Source organism: Choristoneura fumiferana, chromosome 5 (genome assembly GCF_025370935.1).
Source record: "Choristoneura fumiferana chromosome 5, NRCan_CFum_1, whole genome shotgun sequence".
NCBI lineage: Eukaryota > Metazoa > Arthropoda > Insecta > Lepidoptera > Tortricidae > Choristoneura > Choristoneura fumiferana.
The window spans coordinates 20,148,941-20,169,312 of NC_133476.1; the positions used below are offsets into that span (position 1 = coordinate 20,148,941).

Below are 20,372 nucleotides of genomic sequence, written 5' to 3' on the forward strand. Positions count from 1 at the left end.
AATTTCATTAATTAATTAAATTTAAGATTAAGATTGGTTTTGGTTTTAAGATATTTTATTTTCAATTTAATTAAATTTACATTTTCTGATAATATGAATGAAATAAAACAATCCAACATTATGAAACATATCAAAATTTATTGAAAGCTATATGCCGTGGCCATAAGTTTGGTTCCACTTAACGTAAAGACCGAGGTCGTCTTGAGACACACTTGGTTTCACTCTTTGCAGGGCATTCCTGAAGTCCTGTGCATTCACTGGACGCACCTGATGAAAAGAAGCCACATGTAATTGAAAAATATTTATGAACAAGACAGTGACTGGAATAAATCGTGATGCAAAACACGTATGTAGGAAATGTACGAGTATTGATAATAGCGCCATCTAGTGAATAAATTAGAAACATAAACGCAGTATCTATTGTTCGGAACAAGTTCCGCATTGATGTTTCTAACTTATATACTAGATGGCGCTATTATCAATTCTCATACATTTCCTACAGACAGTATGTGTTCTGCATCGCGCTATCGAAGTTTTTATCATCCGTTAGTATATATACCAAGCGAAGTACGTAGTAAGTGTACTTGCTTCGGCAGTACATATACTAAAATTGGAACGATACAGAGAAGATTAGCATGGCCCCTGCGCAAGGATGACACGCAAAATCGTGAAGCGTTCCACATTTTTTGAACGCTCTTGAAATGTTCAGCAAACAAGGAGAAATATATTTGCGGGCTGTTTGTTTCACCATCCATTGCAGAGTACTTTTTATATACTGGAAAATCCATTGATTAGTTTTTAACTGACGGCTAAATGTGATGCCGTATCCTATTTGTTTTGTTCGAATAGACGGAGGCCATCACATTTAACCGTCAGTTAACACTAATCAATAGATGGTGAAACAGCCCCTTAGAATGTTTTTTTTGATGGGAAAGTTACAGGCCAGGTCGAAATCTTTTCGGGATTTAGGTGCGAAAATTGCGAAATTCCATTTGAAATTTATACGGTGAAGGAAAATACCTGCGAAGAAACTCAATGGTGTGTGAAGTTCCCAATCCGCACTGGCCCGCGTGGAAACTGCGGCCCAAGAACCCCCCATTCTGAGAGGAGGCTCGATTCCTGCAAGGCCGCAAGGGGATGAATAAAGTCCGGGAAGACAGTTACCTTATCTCGATCAATGGTGCATATCTGCGAGAAAGGCACGGCGCGCACGGGCCCCATGGCGGCCTCCGCACAGAGCGACTTCATGTCGGCGCCCGAGTAGCCCTCCGTCAGCGCCGCCACCTCGCGCGCCTCCGCCGCCGACACGCCGTGCGCCTCCGACCGCAACAGGTTGCACACTATCTGCTCGCGCGCCTTCAGTTCATGATGTCAGTGTTAACATCCCATCAATAAAAAAAAATTGCATGAGCATTTAGGTCTTGATTGCCGGTAAAATTGGATCATATTCACTGTTTTGAAAGTATGACTTATATTATATTAATGTTTTTTGGCGTTATGGTCTATGGGATAGAGCTGTGATTGTGGGCATGGCATTTTAGATCTTGTCACATAAAGCAATTATTCTTTTCTGGCCTGTAGGATATTGAGACCGAACTAATTTGTTTGCATTATATTCGCTATCAGCGCGAGTGAATTAAGGTAAATAGCGTTTTATGAAAATTTTCGTTATATAACCCGGAGCAAAACATACCTACCCTGTGGCGAGTGAGGAAAGAGCGAGTGTAAGAAGGCTGAGTGAGTTAGATAATGTTTTCGGATATACAGCACAGTTATTACGGTCAGCCATCAAAGTGGACTTCAAGCTTCAGTCATGTTCTCTAAGCACCTGGCTATCCGGTCGTCAAGCATAATCTCCTTTTTTTAAGTCGGTTAAAAAGGAGGTAACTCTTACAGCAGTGTCCGGTAGAGGTATGTAAAGTCGCTTGACGAGCCGCCGGCGCGCCGCCTCGTCGAGCTCCTGCGGCCGGTTGGTGGCGCCGATTATCAGCAGACGGTCCTCGTCGCCTGACAATACGGACAACACAATGAGGGCTTCTTGACAGAAAAAATGTCGCTAGATGGCGTTAGTATCGTGAGATCCGGTTGACTAGTGCTAATTTAACCAATCACTCACGTGACACAAATGTCAAATCGAAAATACAAACTGAGACATGGATGCACAGAAAAACCAGAAAAAGAGACCAGCGCTGGGAATCGAACCCAGGTCCTCAGCAATCCGTGCTGCGTGCTATAACCTCTACACCACCGCTGGACAGGAATCTAGACACGAATTTTTATTTGTTTGTTTGTAACAAATTTGGAGTTGAAATAAAAAATACAAAAAGACTCCAAAAAACCAATCATAATTTGATTGCTTAGTAGCGTACATTTCTTGTCTGGGTGAGCGGTTGGTTCCGAAAGAGTGTGACGTCTCTCGATGAGAGCGGAACATAGATGATAGCGACGGACTAAATTAATAATTTAATTAAAATTTTATTATAAGTATTTTTAAGTGATTATAATGTGCTTGAGAATTTGAAATCTAAAAATTACTATCATTGTATAAAATAAAAATAAAATAAAAAAAGAAACACAATAATTATTTAATGATTATTATAATGCTTTGCTTTTATTTGATTTATTAAGATATTTCAAAATCAATTGTAAAGTAAGTTATTTGATTGCCGACTGCAGACTTGTTTTCAATGTATTATAAAAGGCGTTGCAATCAGTATAGGGGGCATTATTGTTGTAACTTTCAAAGTGAAGACATCTAAATAAAACTCCTATTGTTAAACACAGCGTTTGACTTGCCATCATGGATCACCCTCCAACATCAGAAGTGAGGGGAACTGATGCCCATGAACATGACGACAGTTACGAACCGTCATACTCGCCGGTTATCCAACAACCAACCGTCGGTTATTCTGCAAGTGGTAGTGAAATTGCTTTACTTCGTCGCCAAGTGGAACTATTAGAAAGAATGGTATTTTCAAGCAACCCTCAACCACGATCCACAAATTTTCATCGTAAGCTGACGGACATCTATCTACCCGAGTATGATCCCGATATTAACCAGCTGACAATTCAGGAATGGTGTAAACAGGTAGATTCTCTTATTTTATTACGAGGCTGCTCTCAAGAAATTGCCATGATGAAAGCCTTATCCTGCTTACGAGGACGAGCCAAAAAATGGGCAGATGCAAATGCACACGCATTAGCAGATTGGACTGCTATAAAAACACACCTTCTTAGCCAATTCAGCGCAGAAACAAGATACATAACTTTTGTCAACCGTTTTCGCGACTACACCTCAAATGACGCTGAGACCTACGCTGAATATGTGTCCGAAGCATGGCGCCTTTTTTCACGGATATCGCCTAATGCTCCAGTAGATCTCATGGTTGAAGCAGTTATTTCCGGGATTCGACCAAAATTCTATCAAGCTGAATTATTGAGATCAATGCCGAAAACACAAGCCGAGTTAATTGCAACTCTGACAAATTATCGTAAAAGATCAGCAGTTTCAAGTGCCTTTAATGAAGCGACAGAGCCTAAACGCCCTCGCACGGATACATCAACGGTTACTAATGACAGTAATCGCATTCGTTGCAACAAATGCGGTAGAAATGGCCATAGGGCCCAAGATTGTAAAACGCCGTTTTGCAACACGTGCAAACGGACTGGACATCACAGTGACAAGTGTTGGTCAAAAATTTCCAATAACACAGCACGCTTCACAACACCTACCTGGAACCAGTCTTCACGAGCAACACCGCAGGCTTCGCATCAGCCGACTCGAGTAGCAGCACCCGTGCCGAGCCAACCTGCCGTTAACGTAGTGGAGAGAGAGACTCCATGCCGCGCAAGTATACGTATAGGTAACACTGAGTTGACTTGTCTGATTGACACAGGTGCTGAATGTTCCCTCATAAAACGAAAATCATCAGGATCCATTCCTGGTAAGCGTTTTAATAAATTTACACAATTACGAGGTATTGGAGGTCACTTGATTACGTCCAATGAAGTAGTTGAAACCACTGTCACACTCGATGAGGTAACTTTCGAAACTACCCTACACGTGGTTGATAATTTGCCTTATGATGTTATTTTAGGAGTTGATTCTTTACAAATCCCTGGTATCAAAATAGAAATCACTAACAATGAAATATCAGTTAAAAGAGAACATTTTGTTGGTCAAATCAAAATAGATCCTTTTCAAAGCACAATCGATACCGATATTTCTGATAAAACCCTGCTAGAAAAAACTCTTTCAAACATTCGAGCATTTTTGGTATCAATCTACCTTCGAAAATTGTAAAAACTGGTTGTTTAAAAATTCGTTTAAAAGATCAACATCGTGTTGTGAACCGACGACCCTATCGGCTTGCCCCAATAGAACGTGAAAAAGTGAAAAGTATCGTTCAGGACCTTAAGTCAAAAGGCATAATTAGAGACAGTTGTTCACCTTACGCTAGCCCCATTCTCTTAGTTAAAAAGAAAAACGGTGAAGATCGTCTTTGTGTAGATTTCCGCGAACTCAATTCAAACACGGTGCGTGATCATTATCCGCTACCCTTGATTCAAGATCAAATAGATAAACTCGCCACCGCGAAATTTTTCACCACTTTAGACATGGAATCTGGCTTCCATCAAATTCCTATAGCCGAGGAATCAATAGAAAAAACTGCTTTTGTTACCCCTGACGGCCAGTATGAATATGTAACTATGCCATTTGGTTTATGCAACTCTCCTTCTGTTTTTCAGCGTTGTATAAATAAAGCCCTTGGTGAGTATTTAGATAAAATCGCATTGGTTTATATTGATGATATTTTGATTCCATCTGAAACTGAAGAACAAGGTGTTGAACATTTAGATTTGGTATTAAGTAAATTAACGGAAGCAGGTTTCTCATTAAACATGGCAAAATGCAAGTTTCTTAAACGATCTATTGAATATCTGGGTAACATAATTCAAGATGGCCAGGTCAAACCAAGTCCTTGCAAAATAAAATCCTTAACAAATTCTTGCCCTCCTAATTCGGTCAAACAATTACGTCAATTTAACGGATTGGCTAGTTATTTTCGCCGATTCATACCTAATTTTTCGAGAATTATGGCTCCCTTGTATACTTTAACAAAAAAAGATGTAAAGTTTGAATGGACTGAATCTCATGAAAAAATTCGTCAAGAAATAATTTCATACTTAACATCAGAACCAATATTAAGCATATTTAGACCTGATCTACCCACAGAAATTCATACCGATGCTAGCTCATTAGGATATGGTGCAATGCTAATTCAAATAGAAAACAATCGTAGAAAAGTAGTAGGATACTTTAGCATGAGAACTACAGATTCAGAATCAAAATATCATTCATATGAATTAGAAACTTTGGCCGTAGTCAAGGCCTTAAAACACTTCAGACATTTCTTATTCGGACGAAAATTTACCGTTGTCACAGATTGTAATGCCCTTAAATCTAGTAAAACAAAGAAAGAACTAACCCTCGCGTTCACCGATGGTGGGCCTTTTTACAAAACTTTGACTTTGATATTAAATACCAAAAAGGTGATCAAATGAACCATGTAGACTTTTTGAGTCGAAACCCACTAATTAATATTGTAACAAAGGACCCGTCTTGGTTAATTGTTGAACAAGAACGAGATCCAGAACTTAAACAAATTAGAGATGCCATAAAAAATAATGATCCATACGATAATAAGTATAGCCTTACTGAAAACTTGCTGCTAATATCTACTCAGAACCAAAAAGGCAATACAGTAAAACGTTCAGTCGTCCCAAATTCCCTTGTGTGCAGTCTCATAAACCGGTACCATGAAAATCTTTTACATGCGGGATGGGAAAGAACGCTTGCTAAAATTAGAGAGCAATATTGGTTTAAAAATATGTCAAAAAGGACTCGAGCATTTTGTGATCACTGTTTAAGCTGTAAAATCGGTAAAGGTCCATCAGGGAAAGTACAAATAACACTGCACCCAATTGATAAAGTAGCAATACCATTTCATACGCTTCACGTTGATTTAATGGGAAATTTAAGTGGGAACGCGAAAAAAGCATATGCTTTTGTTGCAATAGACGCGTACACAAAATTTGTATTAATTAATCCCTTACAAGATAAAACTACTGGCTTAATTTTAAAATCCTTTCATAATATAGTCCACCTTTTTGGTACTCCCAACAGAATTATTTCTGACCGAGAGCCGGCAATCATGGGAGGTGAAATACAAAATTTCTTCCAATCTGGACGCATAGAACATCACGCAATAGCACGCGGCGTTCCCAGGGCTAACGGTCAAATAGAAAGACTTATGAGAACGCTTAGGGACCATTTAGGTGTCATAGCGTTAAATCATAGCAAAGCTTGGATTTCTAAACTTGGTGAACTGCAACTATGTATCAATACAACTAAATCTAAAGCAACTGGTCATTCTCCTTTGGAACTTTTAATAGGAAAGGTATGTTCGTCTCCAGCTCTTGAGCAGATTTCCCTTTTAGAACATCACCTAAATAGGGATGATATTCGAAAAGAAGCCTCTGACAGGATGGTCGAACAAGCTAAACGTAGTAAGACTAGATTTGACGCTAGAACCGCAGCTGTATCCCCATTTAAAATAAATGATTTCGTTTTATGTAAAGACACACAATGGTCTGGCAATAAATTAGGGCCTAAGTTTCTTGGTCCGTATCAAATAGTCAAAATTATTGACAACGATCGATATGAAGTTAAAAGTGTCAAACCAGGTTTTAGTAAAAACATAGTTGTGTCACACGAACACATAAGGCAAATTCCAACACCTAACTTAATAGAGCAAGTAACCGAAAGTGACCGTGATAGCGACTAAATATTTTGTGTATGTTTGTTAAGTACAAGTATCATTTTTTTTTGTAAACAAATAAAGATTTACTTATTCACAATATCTAAAAGAGCACAACTCATGTGCCACCTAAAAGAGCACAACTTGTGTGCCACTTCAAAGAGCACAACTCGTGTGCCACTCAAAAGAGCACAAACCATGTGCCACTGAAAAGAGCAAGTAAATGCCACCTTAATAAATAATTCCTTTCAGGAAATGAAAATGAAATGACGCTCAGAGCACGAGCTGATGATCAGAATGGCCGTGATAGCGACGGACTAAATTAATAATTTAATTAAAATTTTATTATAAGTATTTTTAAGTGATTATAAAGTGCTTGAGAATTTGAAATCTAAAAATTACTATCATTGTATAAAATAAAAATAAAATAAAAAAAGAAACACAATAATTATTTAATGATTATTATAATGCTTTGCTTTTATTTGATTTATTAAGATATTTCAAAATCAATTGTAAAGTAAGTTATTTGATTGCCGACTGCAGACTTGTTTTCAATGTATTATAAAAGGCGTTGCAATCAGTATAGGGGGCATTATTGTTGTAACTTTCAAAGTGAACACATCTAAATAAAACTCCTATTGTTAAACACAGCGTTTGACTTGCCATCATGGATCACCCTCCAACATAGATGTCGCTAGTGCTGCTGCATAAGTAGCGTAGTAGAAATAAGCAACCTGAGATATGTATGCATAGGAAAAATTCGTGTCTAGATTCCTGTCCAGCGGTGGTGTAGGGGTTATAGCACGCAGCACGGATTACTGAGGACCTGGGTTCGATTCCCAGCGCTGGTCTCTTTTTCTGGTTTTTCTGTGCATCCATGTCTCAGTTTGTATTTTCGATATGGTTTCACGGAATACCCGTAAAAGTAACAAATTTAGAGTTGAAATAAAAAATACAAAAAGACTCCAAAAAACCAATCACAAATGTCAAAGTTGTCGAATGGACTCACGATCTCGTTGGATATTTTTGCTCCATTGAGAGACTCCTGTTTATGGTGACATCCAGGTCTTTACGGTACCTGATCAGGCCTACGGTGCGGTACCTGATTATTTAAAACGAGAGTGAGATGGACGGTACGATACGGACTTCAATTTTCAAATTTAGTAGTGGCCTTCAGGACACCTCTTGACCATAAAATGGGACTGCAAACAGTGGTCTCTTCCAATTCATTGTTTTGCATGTGTGTTGAGCTCTGGAGAATTCGTTAAGAAATCTGGCCCTACATATTGACCTCATCATGTTTATTTTAGTACCTGTGGCAGCTCCGTCGAACTGCACGAGGAATTCAGTCTTGATTCTGCGGGTAGCTTCGTGTTCAGTGTCGCTTCTCTGCGTCAGCAGAGAGTCTATTTCGTCGATAAATATTACCTGCAGAATTTAATTGATTCAATAATGACTCATTAGTCAGTTCATTAAACCAGAGGCCGTATTGCCCTACGAACAAATAATAAGGTATTGTCTAACATCTCTGATGCTCACGATCGTAATCAAATGACAGTTTTTGTATGCGAATTCTGTCATTTGATTGCGATCGCGTGCGTTAGAATCATTAGGAAAGGATCATTAGGAAGGAGGAAGTCAGATTTTTTTGGTCAGATCGCCCGCCCTTTTTTTGTCATACACACTACACAAAGACACCTACATGAAACACAAGGTATATGTAGTGTGTAGGTAGGGCAAACACCCGCAAAGGATCCTGCTTCATAGGTAAACGGGGCATAATATATTGTAGAACATACAATTTCCGCCCATGCCTCAAATAATTCCTACTATACCTGCACCCGCACCCGCAGGCGTGCGCCGGTGCGCCAGCTAGCGTAGGCCCTAATAATATAAGTAGTAATACTGACGGCCGGCTGGTGCACTCGGGCGACGGCGAACAGCGCGCGCACCATCTTCTCGCCGTCGCCGATCCACTTGGACGTCAGCGACGACGCCGAGATGCTGAAGAAAGTCGCGCGGCACTGCGCCGCCACGCACTTGCCTGCCCAACATAAACACCGCTATTGCACTTGCTTTTTTTAATGCAATAAGGGGCAAACGAACAAAGCCTAAGGGGCCTTTTAGGCAGGAGTACGCTCTATTCTTGAAGGCTTGAAAGTCATATCGGTCTGGGAATACCGCAAGCATTGCTGTGCGAGGCAGGGAATTTCTGAGAAAACGCACAATAGAGGACTGCCAACCATCTAAATGGTGAGGATGGAAGTTTAGATCTTGAGCTCACGAGCTAAGTAGAATTGCCATACTACTTCTTGTTCTAAACTTTCGTGATTTTCACTCATAATACCATGAAAATATTATTATCTATTACGCTACAATATAACGCTACAATATATGTGGTTACATCGGATTTGAACGACAATGCAGACATAGAGCGAGAACGGAGGGCGTTGTCAGTTAGAGCGAACATGATGGCCCGCAGATTTGCTCGTTGCTCACCAGGGGTAAAACTGACTCTTTTTAGAGCGTTTTGTACCAATTTTTATACGAGCAGTCTGTGGATCGCGTGTGCGCAAAGGCAATACAGCGCCCTACGTGTTCAGTACAACAATGCTTTCAGGGTGTTGATGGGGCTTCCACGGTTCTGCAGTGCATCGGGGATGTTTGCTGCAGCAAGAGTGGACTGCTTTTACACAATCATGCGCAAGAGGTGCACATCCCTAGTGCGGAGGGTGGAGGGGAGCGCCAACGGCATCCTGAGGGCATTCGCAGATAGGTTTGATTGTCAGTATCTGAATCATTGTCATATGATTCATGTACTGACAAACAAGCCTATGTACTAGTAAAAGTGCTAAACTATTTTATTTTATTTTCTTTATTTGATTTTTCTTTATTTTTGTTTGTTTCACTAACACTACGGTAAGCATCGTACATTTAACTAACACCATGTACCTAACATATTTATAAGTAATACTAACAACTGATGGATCCTAGTTATCTGAATAAATAAATTTTATTATTATTATTAATATTACTCGTGTGTTTAGCGTGATAAGCCTGTTTATAATATTTAACTAGAGGTATTTCTTGTTCAATCACCACTCTACTTTTAATTAAGTCTACACAATAATTACCATTAAAAGAAGAGCTAGTCTTCCTGACACAGGTGTAAAAACGCCTACTGGAAGACCTCTACATTTGTCACCTTACCCATTGATTGCGTGGAATGAAATAAAGCAATTTTTTATTAATTTAATTGTTGACTACTCGGCGCCCCGATCTAGACTTCTCGAACCTACCTAGGCAAAGCTGGATTTTAGGCGCCCTTAGCAGCTACGCGCAAATGTGCGGATACTCGGATAGGTATTTACAACTTGGAATTTTTGGAATTGGGTAAGGAAACGGCGCGCGCCCCGATTTTACCACAGCTAAACGAAGCAGCAACATCGCATCAACTGATTGTGTCGAATCTGTTCGGTGCTCGCTATTTTTGAAATATTAAACAGTGCTAAAATAAGTACCGAATAGTTAGTAAAATATCGAACTGTTGGCAACCCTGCCTTAGATCATCCGGCGCTTCATCATCGCCATGTCTGTCTGTCTGTCCGTCCGCGGCTTTGCTCAGGGACTATCATTGCTAGAAAGCTGTATTTTTGCACGGATATATGTGTAAACTATGCCGACAAAATGGTACAATAAAAAAATCTAAAAAAATATATAGATAGACGTAAAGTGGGGGTGATTTTTTTTTGTCATACAACCCTATAGTGTGGGGTATCGTTGGATAGGTCCTTTAAAACCATTAGGGTTTGCTAAGACGACTTTTCGATTCAGTGATTTGTTTGCGAAATATTCAACTTTAAAGTGCAGTTTCATGAAAATCGAGCGTCCCCCCCCCCCTCTAAAATCTAAACCGGTGGGTGGAAAAATTTCAAAAAAATCAGGACGGTAGTAAGTATATCAAACTTTCAAGGAAAACTATAACTTACTATGTGGTTTAAGAGTAAATAGCAGCCTCAGGTATAAAATATACCTAAACTTGGAAGATTCCGTATAAAATAAGAAATCCTAAAAAAAATATGACTTACTTAATTTTTTCGTAATGGCTACGGAACCCTATTTTGGGTGTGTCCGACACGCTCTTAGCCGGTTTTTTTTTTCTAAATCATACCGAAACTGAGACTAGAACATAGAAAATCAGAATAATAATAATTATCGAAACACTTATTGAATCTACTTTGCGAATTTTGTCACCAAAATTTTGCTGACAAAATTAATATTTTCAAGGTTTATTTGTTCAAAAAGTAGGTTACATGGTCAACAGGTGTTATGCCAACATTTGAAAGTTCTCCACTTTTTGCCGCTTACGCGGCGTACAAATTTTATAACAAGAGATTGTCATCTACATGTAAGTACGCGTCCCTCATACGTAGCATATCAAGTAAATATATGGCCGAAAAGCAGCCTTAAAACATTACTCTGTCATAAAATATTATGTTGTTTTGTTACCAATAAGTGTCTTGCCAGTGCCCGGAGGCCCGAACAGTAGCACCCCGCGCGGAGGGCGGCGCAGCCCCGTGAACAGGTCGGGGCGCAGCAGCGGCCACACCACCGCCTCCTGGATCACTGACTTGGCCATCTCTAGACCCGCTACATCCTCCCAACCTAGAAAAAAAAAGAAAAGAATGAAAATTTTGTCTGGAATACCTTCCTATTTGTCAGTGTATTGTAGAACTGTTGGTGAAAAACTAAAGTAAATTACCTGTTGTACGAAGTGGTAATATTATGTCTGTTTAGATAAGTCAATATTCCATATTCGAATTACTTAGGTACCATATCAGTTCATGATGAAATGAGGAGAATGACCTGTTGTATGTAGTAATGTAAAGACTACTACATACAACAGGTCATTTTCATCACATTGAAATTTTAATTATTTTATTGTTTGCTTGATTGATTGTTCCTATTGCATAAATTTGACTTAGATTTAAGTAAGTATATTCTTGTTTTGCTTTTAATTATTATTATTGAATTGAACTCTAATTTGACATTCTAAATTCAATTTTTTATTTTGGCTGACAATTTATTCTAATATGATTTACTTTTTGTATACATTTGACGATCCTTTTGTGAATTTCTTGTAATTAACTGACATGTGTTTATAATGTATTTTTTCAAAAGGTAATAAATAAATCTAATCTAATCTAATCTAATCATCTCATTAAATGATTCTTATTGCAGCTATTGCTTACTTGTTGGAGTTCCTTTATCAATAATCTCACTCTCAATGAGCTCTATCATTTTGGGGTCCAGATGTTTAAGCCTCTCATCTGCAATAACAGGTGTCTGCTCCACAGGTGCCTGCTTATCTCTGCATACAAAGAAAAAACAAAAAGTTATTATGAAAATTTAATTAATATCATTAGGATTCGGAGTGTATTACAAAAACTTACTGAGCTCCTATCATTGGCGACACAAACTTAGCTTGAGCCTTCCTAGATGTGCCCAGAGTCCTTTTAGCAGCCGGGTTTGAAGCCAATAGCTGTTCTTTTGCAGTTTTAAAAGTAATCCTTGCTACATTCGCTTTGTGGGACTTAGCTTCTTCCTCTTCTTTTGTAAGATCTACCTCCATTTCTTGTGATAACATGGTTTTTGATGTTGTAGGTTGGTTTATGGCTGAAGGTTTTGGTCGACCAAATGTTGGTTTAAAAACTTGTCTTTGCTCTTCAGATGACTTTGTTTCAGAATTGTAACCAGTATTTAAAGCTTTGACAAATATGGATTTTTTGCTTCGAGACAATACATTTTCTGAACCAACTCGCTTGTTTTCTAGAGTCGGTATGTTGCAGGTGCAGTCACTCTTCATAAATTTCATGAGTGAGGTATTATCTGGAGAATTGACACTACATGTCTTGCATGTCGGTATTGAACGCTCAAATAATGTTTCTGGATCAGTGAACTTACTGTAATAAAAATTAACCATAATTTGTTTAAGTGTGAGTAGTACATATCTTTAATTTATTGACAAGAAACGTTGATATTTAACTTGTTTACCTGAGAGAACTTTTCCATGTTTTTACACGACTTGTATCATTATTATGTAGCAAACAGTTAACAGAATCAGACAATTGTTCAGCTGCCTTCTGATTGCAGATTTCCATATGAGAATTCCAGACATCCTTCAGTAGAATAATGGATGATGCGTTGGATGAACTAAAACACATTTACCTTGAAGTTTTTGATTTTTTTAGTTTAATTATTGTAGTAATTGTATAGTAAAATCCACAAACCATTCCAAGGAAACATTGTAATGTTGCAGAGTTGATTTGTTAACGGTGGATAAATGATCTTGATATTTATCCTCCGGTGCTCCAACATGGTGCGATTTTGGATTATTCATTTTCAAAATCAAGAAAACAATATTACTGCACAAAATAACTATAAAATAGATTTTCAAGGCTTACGTTAACTAACTTAACAACCAGTCATGTCATGAATGGTCATGTCACTTCTAAAATTCCCGCCAATGTTATGTTATAAACTCTATGAAGCTCAGCTAAGCTATGAAATAATAAAATAGTCTGTGGTATAAATGTTAGAGACATCTAAAAAAACGCTGAAAGTTAGCCATAGCCATTTACATCAGAATAGCATTAGAGCTATATATACTTTTTTCTATTCTAGACTTTCTGTGCAAGTGATAAAGACTATTTTAAAATATATAATTCGAGTACCGCTATTGAAATCGACGTAATTCATTTCTAGTATTTCATCGCTGTTCAATCAAAACTGTCAAACACACTGTGTGTGACACTTGTCTGTCATCACTCACAGTACCTATATTCGGATTTTTTCGTAAACTGCTGCTAATAAATACGGAAATGAAATTACCTAGTAATGATAAGTAACAGTATTGCAATATTTGTTCCCTATAGATAGTTAAAACCTTAACCATGTGCGTTAATTGTGTGTTAACTATGTAATTTTTTGTGCTAACGAAATGTCTTCAAAACCGACGATTTATCATGAGAAACAAGTAAAAGAGCTGTGCGCATTGCACGCACTTAACAATTTATTCCAGGTACGGGAGTTTCTCATAATTTTACATATAGATATCGGCTAGGTATATGCCTAGAGTCATTTAAGTTGTGCGCGTATGTAAACATATACTTGTTGCTAGGTGCGCGGGACGTTTTCGAAGACGGAGCTGGATACAATATGCAGTCGTTTGTCGCCGAACGTGTGGATCAACCCTCATCGTTCCTTGTTAGGGCTGGGGAATTATGACATCAACGTGATAATGGCAGCGCTGCAGAAGAAGGGTTGTGAGGCGGTCTGGTTCGACAAGAGGAAGTAAGTAGCGACGTGATGCGCGCGACCTCGCACGACGCCAAGGTCGCTGTTGTCCACTAAGGAGTCATTTACGCCCTATTAGTATTATTTAGCATGATGTGAAATCTTGTTGCAAGTTTCTATGTGTAAGCTATGGAACTATTTAATTTCTGTTCACTTTTTCAATATTTATGATAAATCTGCTAATATTCCAGAGACCCTGGTTGCCTGGACTTGTCGAACATTTGTGGATTCATCCTGAATGTACCTTCGGACTACAAGCTGGGGTTTGTGATGCTTCCTCTGCGACGGCGCCATTGGATCACCATTCGCCAGATACAGGGCAACTTCTACAACCTCGACTCTAAGCTTGATACACCACAGCTCATTGGCCGAGTGAGTAATTAATGTTTTATGGTCAAGTTTGTGAAGTAATAAGGGTATTTGTATGAATAATATGACTAACCTAATCTTTTGAGACATTTTGAAAATCACAAAATCGAACAGTTCCACTCATGTTTATAATGCAGGGATTCCCAAACTGTGCGCTGCGGCGCCCTAGGGCGCCCGGAGTGAAAAATGAAAAAAGTTTTGGAACCCCTGTTATAATGCAAGAACTGTCCGACTAGTTATAGACAGTATTTGCATGTGTGAAATGGGATAAAACAACAAAGTGAATTTAGTTTTTTTTTTTTTTCATAATACTATCATCTCAATTACAGAGCAGTGACCTTATTGCGTATCTCAAGGAGCAAATGGAGAGCAAAGAAAAGGAGTTGTTTGTGGTTGTGAGCAAAGAAGTTGAAGAGAAGCAGCTGTGGATGAATCAGTTTGCAGCTAACAATTCCAGCCAGAGCCAAAACCCTCCCATGAACCACTGCGACAGCCTTGACAGTGTCTCATCTAACTCGGCCTTTGACTCAAGAAACCGTGATGTGGAGTGCCTCAAACTAAATGAAGTGCGGAACTGTATAACGCAAAATAACTAATTCGTCATCTTAAGGTATTTAACTGAGTTAGTCCAAAAGCATTTCAACAGCTGAAGATTTTGTTATTGTTGGTGCAAAAATAATTTGCTGATATTTAAATATTCTTCATCTGAATTGATTTATACTGGTGTTGCTATATCTATTCATTATTAAATGCAGAAATATGTTGATTTGAAGTAAGATATTATTACTACACCTCTACCATCATAGTTAAACATAAAACTTGGACTTTTGTTCATGTAATAATGGTTTTGATAGTTGTTGAAATGCTCCATAATGACTGAGTTATCATATTAGTGAAAAAGTATAAAAGATGATTCATAAAAATCTATGTATGGACAGAATGTGAACATCCTCTTTAAATATACTATAATAATATGACAATTTACCATATTCACTTGTCTGACTAGATTATTTATAGTGTATTCTAGAAAAAATATTGTGTATTATAAACCAGTGAATTTGGCATTACTATATTGTTTACTTTGGTATACCAGTTGCTGGAGAAACTAAGGTTGATCCGTTTTGTATTTGAAAAACTGTGCAATATGGTTTAGAAGGGAACAGACTCTCTATGCCTGCGATAATATTATTGTGTCCGAGTTTCTGGTACAACTAAATTTTAAGTCTTACTACCTACAGAATATAGCATATTAAATAACTTTTGTGGTTGATAGAAGTGTTCAGAATGGTATTTTGGTCTTCTCGTATTAGTGTCAGCTTGTCCAGTATGAACCTGGCTGCGTTGGTTGTTAGTACTTATAGTGTAATGCATATTATTTTTAATGTTATGTTTTTAATTCATATTTTGTTTTGCACAGTTTTGTTGGGTTTATTGTTTTATACAAGTGTTGTCTGCATTATAAGATATAAATAAACGAATTGAGTTGTACGGCCTAATGTAAATCGGTTTTAGCAAGTATTTAAGACTTTCTTTGAGTAATAAACTTATAGGGTAAATGTAAATGCGGCTTATTGCTTAAGGAGTCGTCTAGGTTGAGTGCCATATGTTAGAGGCGGGCAGGAGCATGAGTTTTTGACTTTAGGACTATTACTTTGTAAAGTCTTTATAGAACTAATATAATAGCTAAATTTTCAGCCAGATTAATTGCTCCATTTGTCTTTTTATTTCGTTGGAAAAACGTGGAAAAAATCGTAAACATCTTGGTACTGGACGACCCCTTAATGCGGCTGCGACAATAACTTCTTACTCAATTCGTCTTTAAATTAGCTGTAAATATGAATGATATTCATTCGGAATTTTTATTACCTTGCATGTGATTATCTGTATTAAGATTCATGTAATTATGCCAGAAGGGGCATCGGGCGCCATTGACACTCTATGTAATCATAATCACTTTAAGCCTTGTACCAGGGTTCAGAAGTGATCACTAGTAATGTTGGCGACTTCAAAACTTATCTGCATTTTGCAACAGAACTACATTTAAACGTCTGCTAATGTCGTTCGGAACTAGAAACAAAATATCGGTTTTCTTTTTCTTACTCATTTGAATCTTCAGGAAAACTATGAAATCAACGAGTCCCGAGCGACTTTAACATTCTGGTTGCACTGTACTTCACTCGGACTTCAATTGATTTTGTACCGTACTTACATTTCAGTAAGGTCTAATATTTGTGCATTATGCCTGGAAAATGGTTAAGACACTATCCGTTCGCTTCAGACATCGATGACATTCAGTACCATATTTCCCCGAAAGTCGGATATATTCGCTTATAAGAGTTTAATGGTTCACGGTTAATTATATTACATGATGTGCACGGAATGTAGACCGTGATTGCCTTTAATGACCTTCTGCTATTTTGAAACAACGGAACTTAACGGAAGCTCATTAAAAGGTAGACCTTTTCGGTCAGTTACGGTCTTTATCTCGTAACAAATATTATTAGCTTGCACGTAATGAGTTTTTGTTGTCGAAAACATTAACTTTTTTTACTCTTAGCCCCATGTTCGTTGGTGTCTAAGAGCCCTGGGATGCCCTAAGGCCACGTACGCACTATGCGGCTAATCGCGCGGTTTGCCGCCCCTCTTCAAAGTAGCGCTTGAGATAGAGACGTGCTGAAACCGGCTGTTAAGCTGCGCGTCAAATGCATCGGCATCGAGCCGCACGGAGCGGGCGGGTTTGTTACTTTGTATACATTTCTATGGTACTGCGTGCACTGGATCGGCATTTAAGCCATAGAAACACACACGCGCACGTACTCACACATACACACGCGTACATACACACATAGTACGAACATTTGTTTTTACTTTTTTGCCGGTTATTTTTATGTCAAATTTGTATTTTTTATATTTTTTTTATTCTGCATGTAATCGTTTAATTCTTAAGTTTTACAAATCTGTTAATCGCACTCGCAGACGTCCAAGATACGGGCTCAGCCTAGTTTGGAGTCTGATAGATGTGTTCTGTATTGTATCACATATGTTCCGTTAATAAAATATTTGTATTTGTAAATCTATACAAAGCAACAAATCCGTCCGCTCCGTACGGCTCGATTCCGATGCAGGGGACGCGCAGCTTTAACCGCATAGTGCGTACGTGGCCTAATACGGCTCTGATACATTGCCAAAGCCACGCCAAACGATGCGCGCTCGTATTCATGTACCTACACTACAAGCAATACTAACCAAATAAATAAGCTAATATTATGTAACTCATGCAGCATACTGTTGATATTCACTTGTATCCTGCATGAAACTTAAAAATTTCATCAGAAATTGTAACAGTGTTTAGTGAAAGATATAATCGACCAGTTATGATTTACCATGTCCAAACTGAATAGTGTAAGTGCAGCATTAATTGTATATTTCGAGTGAATATGACTGACAGTTTTATAAGGGGATGCATTGTAAGAGGCGAAAAAGTGTTGACATCAATTCTGGAAGGAAATTCCTATTATTATTTTGTATGAAAAATACTCATGTTCGTTCTCGTACATTACTTTGCCTTACATATGTATTAATTTTGGTTATCTGTTGCCTAGTACAGTCGCCATCAGATATTTCGGAGCGGCCAAAGTGGTCAAAAATATCGTCACATGCACTCTATTATTAAGGGATTAGAGTTAAATTTTCGATATTTTTGATCATCTTGCCCGCTCTGAAATATCTGATGGCGACTGTACAAGTCTTGTTTACTTTGAAACAATTGATGTGTTAATTTTCCCGTGATATTATTTATTAAATAACTTAGTAACAGACCGAGTTCGTAAGCTAAGTATGGTTTTTAGCCATACAGGCGCCTCGCGCGTCACTTCTGATCTTGTTCAGTTCTGTGTGTAATTTCGCTTGTATATTGGTGGTCAGTTGAGTCTTTCACTGAAACTAACTTGAAATATTTTCGTCGTATTCATCACAAGAACATTATACCCTCTTATTCATAAACCCTTGTTAAGCTTCACGAGGGATTATACCTGCTGAGCTGGCAACGTTGCATTTTTGTTAGTTTTTCTCGATTATTCCATAAAAATTTAATGAAAATTAAAAATGTGGTCTGATAGAACTCTTTTTAATATATAAGTCAATGTGTCTACTCTAATAATTATTCGTGATAGACTTATATATTAAATGATATTGTAACGGATAACTCACGTCTTAAACCGAGTTTAGCTCGACATGTTTCGGGCTATTTCGTAGCCCTTCTTCTCAGCTAAACTAGGTTTAAGACGTGAGTTATCCGTTACAATATCATTTAATATGAGTGAGTCTCACGGTAGTTTCATGACTTATATATTATTTAAAAACTGGTTCTATCAGACCACATTTTTAATTTTCGATCGATTCGATTTTTCGATTTTTTCGATCGAGAAAAACTAACAAAAATGCAACGTTGCCAGCTCAGCAGGTATAAACGGTCTTAAGTTAAGATTAGTTTTCTTTATTTGTGACCTTGATATTTGCTGTTATCGGACTCAGGGTCTACGCTAGCTGACGCGGTTTGCACGGAGCGGGTGGACGTATATTGAATTAAAAAATCAAAAAACCCGACTGCCTTAAAAACTAAAAGGAAGAAAATAAGTCTAGTGATCTAGAACTCTATCAAGAAGCTCATTTAAGGTTCAACAGTCGGGACCCATTACGATGATTTTATGAGCTGGTTACGATTTGAATGGGTCCCGACTGTTGAACCTTAAATGAGCTTCTTGACAGAGTTCTAGATCATTAGACCTATTTTCTTCCTTTTAGTTTTCAAGGCAGTCGGGTTTTTTGATTTTTTAAATTTAAATTTTTTTATTTTATACTTTTTGATATTTATGTGAAAACGGTAGATTAAAAGTATTATAACCCATATATATTTAGTATGGGCTAATTATTATTATTCGATACTTACCGTATTGTTACAATACAAAATATTTTTTTTCATTCCTCCGCCATATTTTTTTTCGCAGACGCCATATAGAAATTTCAATTATGTAGCCTGTGTCACTCCGACAGTTATGACGAATCCAATGATACCTCATATGTCAAAATCCGTCTAGCCGTTTAGGCTGCAGCGAGGACCAAAGAAATGGACATACATACCCACATACATACATACATACGCTCGAATAACATAACCCTCCTTCGGGCAGCCGGGTAAAAATTGCTTGAGCAGCGCTAACTGCGCGCGTCACGTGCGACGGATTTTACGTGCAACCGCGCCAGCTAGCGTAGGCCCTTGGAAGCTACATTTTGCTATAACAGGTTTGTAACTTTATGTGTAAGAGGGTTAGTCTTTAACTTTTACTATGCATTGTAAATATGTATAAGATATTTTTCCATAAAAAATAGAAGGCGTGATGACAGTGTTTGTATTATTTCTAGTTTATCCTTTACTTATTTGTCCCTTGCCATCCAGGCCATCCAAATCCAAACAAATGGGGAACATGCATAAATACAAAACTGGAAAATAAAACGAATAGTGTAAAAACCATTAATATCTATTGAAAAGTAAGGAATATATGGGGGAACGGAGTTTGCATGCCATCTCTTTATTAAAAAAAAATAGTATTTGTAAAAAAAAAATACTTTTATATCTATAACTATAGATCGACGATAAAAGATCTATAACATATATACGACTGTAGAAAGTCCAGTCCATCCATCTCTATGTATATACCTGTATTTTCTGTACTGCTTACTATGTGTTGGTGTTCAATAAACAGTCATTGTATTGTATTGTCCATACTATATTTCATGTATCTGGAAAGAGATGAAATGCATACGTCA

The 20,372-nt window shown here is 37.8% G+C and overlaps 2 protein-coding genes and 1 non-coding gene across 3 annotated transcripts; 2 read left to right on the forward strand and 1 right to left on the reverse strand.

The window, feature by feature from the left end:
* Window positions 1-116: 116 nt before the first annotated feature.
* Window positions 117-13,335, reverse strand: LOC141428373 (fidgetin-like protein 1). Its single transcript, XM_074088349.1, has 10 exons — window positions 13,112-13,335; window positions 12,876-13,034; window positions 12,275-12,784; window positions 12,074-12,192; window positions 11,331-11,486; window positions 8,732-8,865; window positions 8,135-8,249; window positions 1,895-2,007; window positions 1,165-1,356; window positions 117-267 (listed from the first exon to the last, which is right to left on the reverse strand). Exons 1-10 carry the CDS (start codon window positions 13,219-13,221, stop codon window positions 148-150), a joined length of 1,728 nt encoding a protein of 575 aa, XP_073944450.1. The 5' UTR covers window positions 13,222-13,335; the 3' UTR covers window positions 117-147.
* Window positions 581-687, forward strand: LOC141428439 (U6 spliceosomal RNA). The gene has a single exon (XR_012451425.1). It is a non-coding gene; the product is annotated as a U6 spliceosomal RNA (small nuclear RNA).
* A 293-nt stretch (window positions 13,336-13,628) lies between the features above and the next one.
* On the forward strand, window positions 13,629-19,948 carry Josd (Josephin domain containing). The gene is made up of 4 exons (XM_074088333.1): window positions 13,629-13,902; window positions 14,002-14,174; window positions 14,369-14,549; window positions 14,876-19,948. The coding sequence occupies exons 1-4, from the start codon at window positions 13,822-13,824 to the stop codon at window positions 15,140-15,142; spliced, it is 702 nt and encodes a 233-aa protein (XP_073944434.1). The 5' UTR covers window positions 13,629-13,821; the 3' UTR covers window positions 15,143-19,948.
* The last annotated feature ends 424 nt before the right edge of the window (window positions 19,949-20,372 follow it).